At 57.7% G+C, this 8,756-nt stretch overlaps 1 protein-coding gene across 4 annotated transcripts in view; it reads left to right on the top strand.

Moving 5' to 3' along the window:
• Positions 1–1,045: 1,045 nt before the first annotated feature.
• ITGA9 (integrin subunit alpha 9) overlaps positions 1,046–8,756 on the top strand; it is a 362,074-nt gene continuing 354,363 nt past the window's right edge. For 2 of the 4 annotated variants that reach the window (XM_023260752.2, XM_023260750.2), the window contains exon 1: positions 1,048–1,277. In XM_023260752.2, the coding sequence (XP_023116520.2) occupies positions 1,093–1,277 (185 nt within the window). In that variant the 5' untranslated portion in view covers positions 1,048–1,092. Of the gene's footprint in view, positions 1,278–8,756 lie in introns of all 4 variants that reach the window. The other 2 variants (XM_023260749.2, XM_023260753.2) reach the window with 2 other exon arrangements.

The raw sequence follows: 8,756 nt of genomic DNA, 5'->3' as shown, positions 1-8,756 counted from the left end.
GGACGGAGAGGAGAATGGTGATTGCCAAGGGCTTGGGGGGGAGGGGGGTGGGGAGTTAGGGTTTCATGCGTGTAGAGTCTCAGTTTTGCCAGACGGAAAAGTTGTAGAGACTGGCGGCGGCGGCTGCACCACGGTGTCAATGTTCTCAACGCCACGAAACTTACACTCAAGATGCTTAAGACAGTAGGTTTTGTACCCTGTGCATTTTATCACCATTACCCCTGCCCGCCCCCAGCTGGGCCCCTACCCTGGAGTGGGACCGCGGAGGCGCATTTCTGGCAGGTTCCCGGGGGACGTGGCTGTTGCTGGGGCGGAGACCACACTAAGGGATCGCCGGTGCAGGGGGCCAGGTGAGGGTAGTCGGAAGGGCAGGCCCTCCGCTCACCCCCACGTGGCTCTAGTTGTCCCCCAAAAGCACAGCTGGCGCCGGTGGAGCGCCTCTGTTCCTCAGGTGGACTCACAGCCCCGGCGAGGGACAGCAGACGGGCGGGGCCGGAGCAGAAGCCCGACCCGTCACTCGGCTTCCTTTGGTCCTCGCTGTGGGTGTGAGACCCGGAGGGAGCCGCTGACCCCGCGACCCCGCGACCCCGCGACCCCGCAGAAGGGGCTGAGCGCGCAGCCGCGGGGCCGCGTCGGGGCAGCTGTCCGGCCCCAGGGCGTGGGGGAGGCGCCGCAGCCGCGGTGCCCGGGAGGGTGTCGGGCCCTCTCCGGCCGGGGCGCCCGGGGCAGGGGCTGGGGCGGTGGGGGGCGGGGGGGGGGGGCGCGACTGGAGGCCGGCAGAGGGCGCCGGTGCGCCGTCCCGCCGCCGGCCTCCGGGCCGCCCACCCCGCGGGCGCGCCTCTCCGCAGCCCAGCGCCGCCCGGCCCGGGACCGCTCGCGCCGAGCGCGCAGACCTTTCGGCCGGACCTGAGGACGCCGCCCGCTCCGGGCCGCCCCTGCGCTCGCCTGCGGCCCCCGCTCGGCCTCCCGCCCTCGGGCCCGCGCCGCGTCCCGGCGCAGAGCCCCCGGCCGTCGGCGGAGCCCGCGGCCCCGGCGCCCGCGCGCTCGGCGCCCGGCTCGCGGGGCACAGCGGAGGGCGGCGGCCGGCCGGGGATGGGCGGCCCGGCGGCGCGGAGGGGCGCCGGGGGGCTCCGCGCGCTGCTCCTGGCGCTGCTGGCCGCGGGGACCCCCGCGGGCGCCTACAACCTGGACCCGCAGCGCCCCGTGCGCTTCCAGGGCCCCGCCGGTTCCTTCTTCGGCTACGCGGTGCTGGAGCACTTCCACGACAACACGCGCTGGTGAGTTGCGCCCCGCGACCCCGGCCCGGCCCGGCCGCCCCCGCGCCGCGCTTCCCGGGGCCCGAGAGAAACGGCTCGGCGGCGCGCAGCCCGGCGGCGGACGGCGGGAGGGCCGGACGCCGGGCTCCGGTCCCGCCGCCGTCGCGGTGGGCGCCCGGGGCTGGAGGCGGCCGGGCCGGCGCTGCCCGCGGTCCCAGCCCGGCGTGCGCGGGGACAGCCGCGCGGGCGGTCCCCCCCTCGGCCTCCTAGCCGGCGGAGCGGGAACGCCCGCTCGCGAAGTAACTCGTCCCCTCTGTCCCCGAGCCCCCCACCCCCTCACAACCTCCAGGCGAACGCCCCGGGACACCGGGCACTCGAGACGCAGACCCCTCGGTTTCAGGGAGCTCTTGGTGACACCCCACCCACCGCTCCCCGGCTTCGAGCCGCTCCGGTGCGCGGCGCCGAGGAAGCGCGGTCACCCGGGACGTGAGAGGGGCGGGCTGTGCGAGTGCGGGGAGGGCGTGGGGGCTCCCCAGACGTGAGTGGGAGCCCGAGGGGCCCCGTCCTTCCTTGCAAGGCTCTCCGAGGACGCGAGCTGAGAGGGTCCGGGATGCTGGTGGGTGATTTCTGGGGCAGCCTGGGCCTCATTTCACCCGGGTCATCTGACCGGGAGACAAGCATCTTAAGTCTTGGGAGAAAGGATGTGGTTCTGCAGAGGTCAAGGAGTCCAGCTGCCCCCTAAGAGCTCTCCGCGCTAAGTGCCATCAGCTAAGGGGCGCAGAGCTTGAGCGCCCAGCCCCCCGAGAAGCGCGGAGGCGAGGTTGGTCCTTCCTTGACCTTTTTCTGGCGGGGACTCCAGCGGCACACAAGGGTCATTACCTCTTCATCGGAGAGCTAGGCGGTGGACAGTTCCCCTGTTCAAGGTCATGTCCCAGTGGGGGCCCTGGGACAGCTAGTGTGGGGTTGGTTTTATTGTGTGGTCACCAGTGCGAGTGTCCTTCGGGGCTGCAGGTTAGGAAGGCGCGGTCAGTAATGTGTGCTCCCAGCATGCAGCTCTGTGGGAGAGTTCCTGCTCCGAATTGGACAGAGGCTGACCCAAGAGGGTGGATTTGTAGATCTGAGTCCTCCAGCATTCCTGGAAAAGGGAGGACTCCGTGACCAGCCAGCCCATTAAAAGTCATGTTGTTTAGGAGAACTGCCTCCCGGAGACAGTTTTTAAAGTCCCACGTAGCCCCTGTCCAGTTCTACGTCTCCTTCCCCACCGTTTACCCCAGTTGCTGAATTTAAGGCCAGACTATCTTTTCCTGCACTTGCCAAATACGCCTTTTAAATATTTTTATTTTTATTTTGAGGGAGAGTGGGCAAGCAAGCAGGGAAGGGGCAGAGAGAGACAGAGAGAGAGAGAGAGAGAGAGAGAGAGAGAAAGAGAATCCCAAGAAGCCTCTACACTGTCAGTGTGCGAAGCCTGATGCAGGGCTCGAGCTCACAGACTGTGAGGTCATAACCTGAGCCGAAATCAAGAGTGGGACGCTTAAGCGACCGAGCCCCCTGGGTGCCCCACCAAGTCCTTTTTTTCGAGTTAAGCGGGCTGTACACCTTTTCCGTGTCCTGCACTCTCAGAGTCCACTGTGGGCTTTGGATTTGGTAGAGAATGCGGCAGGAGCAGTGGGAGAACGCATCCCAGAATCCCAGGCTGCGCTACTGGACCGTGTGACCTTGGCACAAAGTATGTGGGGGGTGCTGTCAGGAATCGAAGGGCTTCTGTGGGTGGGGGGCTCCTGAGGAAAGGCAGGCAGGAGAGCTGTGCACTGTGTCGGATCTGTAGCTGCACAGGCTTGTTCTCCTCCGGGCTCTTTAATGGCTCAGCTCAAGGGAGAAGTGCCAGGACTCAATCACCTGGCTTTGGAGGGGCCGCAGGTCAAAGCTGCCCTGGCTGGGGACCGACTGGGGGCAGGGAGGCCAGAGCAGGTTTGACCTGCTTTGTTTCAAAAAGGGCATGAGGAAGAGCTGTGGGACTGGGATAGGGCAATTGCAGGAAATGACGGGCTGGCTTTCCACTTGGCACCCGGAGTACAGGGCAGACACGGGGGGTGTGAAACTGGAAGGTAATGCTGGTGTATGGCCGTGGGGCGGATATGCCTGGGGTCCTGAGGAACCCATCAACAGCCAGGCTCCTGCTCTCAAAAGTGCGCTGTCTGCTTCTGACAGGAGCACGCTGTTCTTTCCATTGGGGGGCTTGTCCCTATAGTTTCTCAGGTAGCAACTAAACTCTACGGAAATCTCTTTCAAGCAAAATTTCTTTTTCCGTTTTTGCCTCACATTGTCTTAATCGTGTCTTCGTTTGGCTGTGTCCTTGATAGCTGTCCTCTTGCTGCCTTTTCCAACTACTTTCCTCCTTATCCTTTTCTCTCTTCTGCTTTCCTCCCAGTATTCTTTGTCTTAGGCCTTGAACATTATTCTCAGCTGATTATGCTGCCCAGACTTTGTAAGCTGCAGCTCTTGAAGCAACAGACTTCCAGCATTGCCTCCTTTCTCCTTTTCCCTAGAGACTAGACTTGCCGTGAGGCTAATGAAACTTCCACCAGAGGCCCCTCACTCACATGGACCCCCACCGAGCCCCTGTACCTCATTTTCTTTTGTATTTTCTTTTTTTTTTTCGTTTATTTATTTTTGGGACAGAGAGAGACAGAGCATGAACGGGGGAGGGGCAGAGAGAGAGGGAGACACAGAATCGGAAACAGGCTCCAGGCTCTGAGCCATCAGCCCAGAGCCCGACGCGGGGCTCGAACTCGCGGACCGCGAGATCGTGACCTGGCTGAAGTCGGACGCTTAACCGACCGCGCCACCCAGGCGCCCCTGTTTTGTATTTTCTTAAAGGTGGTCACCCTAAATTTACATGATTCGGGCCCTGTGGAATCTGGATCTACCCTACATCTCTATCTGAACTTGTAGCTCTGTGGTTGGTTGATTGACTTAGCGACTGGTTGTTCGTCTCTTCCTACCAGGCAGTCCCAGGACCCTGGATCTTTTAGCCTTGCCTGAGGGACGTGTAGGTTGTTTCCAATTCTTCACAATTATAAACAACAGCAGGGGTAAACATCCTTGTAACTAAAGCCTTGCGGACATCCTTAATTATTTCCTTTGAATAAATTCCTGGGCGTAGAATGGCTGGGTCTGAGAGGAGGGAGGTTTTGAGGCATTTTCTATGCGTTTTCCAAGTGCCAGTGAAGTTAAAGCGTGTGCTTTAGAAAATGCATTACTTTCTCAGGCACTGGAGTTTTGGAGTAATATGCTAACGGGCTGCATCCATTGCTTTAGAGGAGCTTAGCTATCTGCAAGAGGGGAACTTCAAAAGGTCACGAATAGAATGGATGAAGGAGGTAAGAGATACGAGAAGGAAAAGTAATCCCTTGAAACTTTGAAATGGAGGAAAACGTTAAACTTTCTCTGTATCTGGTGCCTTTCTTAAGAAATTACTCCTTAGCCTCCGAATTCGGTATCAATGGTTTAATAAGTCAGCTTCATGCTAATTAAACACCTTTGTACAGGTAGAAGGGTTTGTTGGGAGTAGGGCAGAGGAGCAGGAAGAATGTGCTGGAGAACACGGGGGGGGGGGGACAGCCCGGCCACCGGAGCCAGCGTGGGCTCTGCAAGTGGCAGAGCTGAGGGTCTTTGGTGTTGGCGGACCGGGGCGCGGGTCACAGTGCTCTCGTATGCCCCTGCCAGCAGAGCTCGCATTTGTTCCCGAACCCCATAACCCAGCATACCTGTCAGTTCTTTTCCTTTTAAGCCAAAATTGTCACGATTTCTGTAACAGATGGGGGTAATAACCTTGCTTTTCTAAGCCTGGAGGCTTGAACACGGCTTCTGCAGTCATACTGCATTGAGAGCAGAGCCCCAGACCCAGCATCTCTCCAAGTGTTTGGCTTGAACGGTCCCTCTGTGGCCGTGCTCTAGGCAGTGACGGTTGTCCCCATGGCCAGGTGGACCAGGATATCCTGGACAGCGCTGCAGGTGTCATTTGTATCTGTTTGGATGCAAACATGCAAATGACTCAGTTTCCTCCTTTCCAACCACACTCCGAGGGTGTCTGCCTGCCAGGGCCCGCTTCCCCTCCTGTCCCCCCGCCCCCGTGCCCGGGGTCTCCTTGCACCCTTTGAGCCACAGTAGTAGCTGCCAGGGAACATGGACAAAGCCGATTTCTGTCCCCTTCCCTTAGACATGTACCGGTTCTTCAGCTGCAGGGCAGACGACTGTAACACCCTGTGATATAAATAAATGCAGCCCCGGCTGGCGTCCAGCCCCCAGAGTGGGTTTCTTTCACACCCCTCCCCTGCCCTCCTTCCTCTGTGCCCCAGACGCCCTGGAGTCCGAGGTGGTTGGGTGCATTGGCTTCCTTTCTGGCGACGCGCTTCCTGCCCCATCTCCCGGGACACATCAAGACGGCTGTGCTCAGGCACAGAGCAAGTGCTCGGAAATGGAAGACACGCCGGCTTTCTGCTTTGTTAAGGTTGTCAGAAGAGCATTCAGTGAGGAATAGGAGGTAATTCAGAGCCAAGGAGAACACAGCATTCTCAGTGTGCATTAAGGTTGAGAATGAAAAGAACAAGCGAGACAGTTTGGCTGCATTGCCAATGCCGTTACCATTGGCCAGGTGTATTGCTATTTAAATTAAAATTAATTACGACCAAACAAAATTAAGAATTCCCTTTCTCAGGTACACTAGCCACGTTTCAAGTGCTCAGTATCCGCATGTGGCTGGTGGCTATGGGACTGGGCAGTACACGGAACACTTAGAGCAGAAAGGTGGTTGTTTTTGTTTTTTAAGTTTATTTTGAGAGAGAGAGAGAACAAGCAGGGGAGGGGCAGAGAGAGAGAGAGAGAATCCCAAGCCGGCTTCCCAATGTCGGTGTAGAGCCCAACTTGGGGCCCAATCGCATGAACCGTGAGATCATGACTGGAGCCAAAATCAAGAGCCGGAGGCTGAATAGACTGAGCCACCCGGGCGCCCCGTGGCAGAAAGTTCTGGATGGTGCTGGTTTAGAGCAACAAATTAAGTCTTAAAGGGCTAGACAAAGATCGACAGGCAACATGAGAAAAAGGAAAAAATCAACCCTTGGAGGGTTTGTGTGTCGAAACAAGTGTGGGTGCTTAAATCGAACTCAGAATTAGCAACGGACAGCCAGGGAGGCTCACTTCTTTGTCTTTTCCCTGGTCAAACACTGGAGCGCTAAGGGGGAGGGATTCAAGAACGAAAACTCCATCCACTGTCTGATGGGTGAGGAGATCATGCGGTTCTAGCATCCCAGGCAAAATGTAGGCTACGGGCTCTGATGGGAGAGAGGCTTGTCCTTGGGCAGACACAGTTGTTCCGACGGGCAGAGGGGAGACCCTTGTGAACGTAGAACCTTGAGAAGGCGGACCGTGGGATCACGGGCCCTGCTGCACCCCATCTTTGTGAGGAGACACCCAGAAATGGCAGTGGCAGCCGGGCCTTCTCGAACCCCGTGTGATGGAGGTCTTTGCTGTCCCACGCCAGGCCCTCAGCTGGGAGTGTGGGTCCACTTCCCCATCTGGCTTTCCTCGATGTAGCATTTTCAGACCTTATTCCTGGGTCTTACTGCCCCGAAGAGCCCGCGTCTCATGCTCTCAGGAAGGCACGGTGCGTGTGTGAGGCCCAAGTTCTAAGGGGACCCAGAAAGTGTCTCTTGGGGTTTCCGGGGTGTTTCCCTGGAGATCTGGGGAAGCTGGCAAGGGTGCTGTTTGCAGAGCTAGTGCTGATTGCTGGCCGTCGGTCTGAGGCAGCTGTCTTGCCCGGGGGAGAAACTTCAGAGACAAGAAGATGACTTTTCTCAGCTAGTCACTAACAGCTCTGGGTGTGAGGGTGTGAAGAACTGGGCCCCAGCCAGCTCTGATTCCCCGCTGACGTCCGGAAATGGTCTTTCTCTGATAGCTTTTACTGTGATTTGTCTAGGGAACATGTTTTCATGTGTATTAGAAAGCAGTCTCTGTGTCGCCCTCAGAAATCAAGGGAGCAGCCTGTAACTTTAAGAAATAAAAATCAGCAATTCGATCAGATATTATCTGCTGGGCATCTATCTCCAAGAGATCAAACGCTCTCATAGGCATGATAGTCTTTACTTGAATCTTTGGGACCGCCTGGCTGGTGGTTTACAGTGTGCCAGTCAGAGAACTGGAGCTTAGAGTTCCACGCCTTGTCCGAAGCCTGCCCCAGCCTCGGTGATCAACGCACATTGTCCGTGTGCGTCCTCTGGGAGCAGATGCTAAGGCAGAGGTAGCAGTGCAAGGGACGTGTTAGGTGGGGGGACAAGGCCTGGGGAGGAGCAAGGGGGAGGGAGCAAGACCGGGCAGAGAGAGCCTCAGACTGTGCTGTTGACCTGATTAAGATGTCCACCAACTTAACAGGACGCCCCCCCCCCCCCCGCAACCGTGATCGTCATAATCAGTCATTGGCTGCTGCCCCCTGGGCGGAGTGTGGCCTTGGCTTGATTGCTGTGGCCTTCCTGAAGGGGCTGCCGGTGGGGACTGCTGGCTGACTTGCAGCTGAATGGCACGAGGTGGCACAGGGGATGCACGGCTCCATGGTGGCCACGGAACCCATCATTTGTGGATTGCTGTGTTAGGAAGGCAGGAGATGTGCTCCTTGGCCAGCAGTTGTGGCTGGGGATTATCTGTGCCTTATTGCACTGGGTCAGCACGGGGGACATTAGAAATCTGGCCTGAAGCAGACTCCAGAGCATTCTAGCTGCCAACTTTCACACAGGGCGCCTCTTCCTGACTTCAGAGAAGTCACAGGTGAGGGATGGAGGAGAGAGAGACCCCCCCTGCCATTACCTTGAGCCATCGGGCAGCTGATGAGCTCCCGACCAGAGGGAGCAGCAGCACTTCCTTCCTGGGACTTCACAAACCACAAACCATCAAGCCAAGTGGGTTGGTGACCAACCAAAGCAGAAGAAAGTGTTTTATCAGGACCTTCCTTTTTGACAGAACCTTGGAAAGTGAATCCAAGATTGGGAAAGATCTGGAGTCTTTGAAACTACAGCCTCACTGGGTCCCCGGTTTGTGCTTTGTGGGGGAACGTTAGAAGGGACTCATGCTGTGAGTTTCAGTTCCCAGCAGAAACAACATGGTGGCCGCAGCTATGCCCTTACTGAGTCCTTAGCAGGTGTTGAGTGCTGTTCTACGTGCTTTATGTCCTCTAGCTCGTTGAATGTTCTCAAGTGTCGGCTGGTTGTCATTCTAGCCCCAATCACGAAGGAGAAAACAAACACAGAGGTGTTGCTTGCCCAGGTCACCTGGCCAAAGTGGTAGACGTGGGAGTGTGCTTATGCCTCTCACAGAGTCAGGAGTCTAAGTTTGGGGCTTCAAGGCATCCAAGCATCTGTCTCGTAAGGTTCTTTCCTTCCCGGCTTTTCTGGAAAAGTTTTGGAATTATAGCAGTGGTAACTTCCCTGTGACATCCTTTGGGGTACTTATTGA

The sequence above is a fragment of the Felis catus genome, chromosome C2 (assembly GCF_018350175.1).
Source record: "Felis catus isolate Fca126 chromosome C2, F.catus_Fca126_mat1.0, whole genome shotgun sequence".
In the NCBI taxonomy this organism is placed as follows: Eukaryota; Metazoa; Chordata; class Mammalia; order Carnivora; family Felidae; genus Felis; species Felis catus.
The sequence above is the reverse complement of the archived record's forward strand: the minus strand, read 5'-3'. Positions and strand labels throughout refer to the sequence as shown.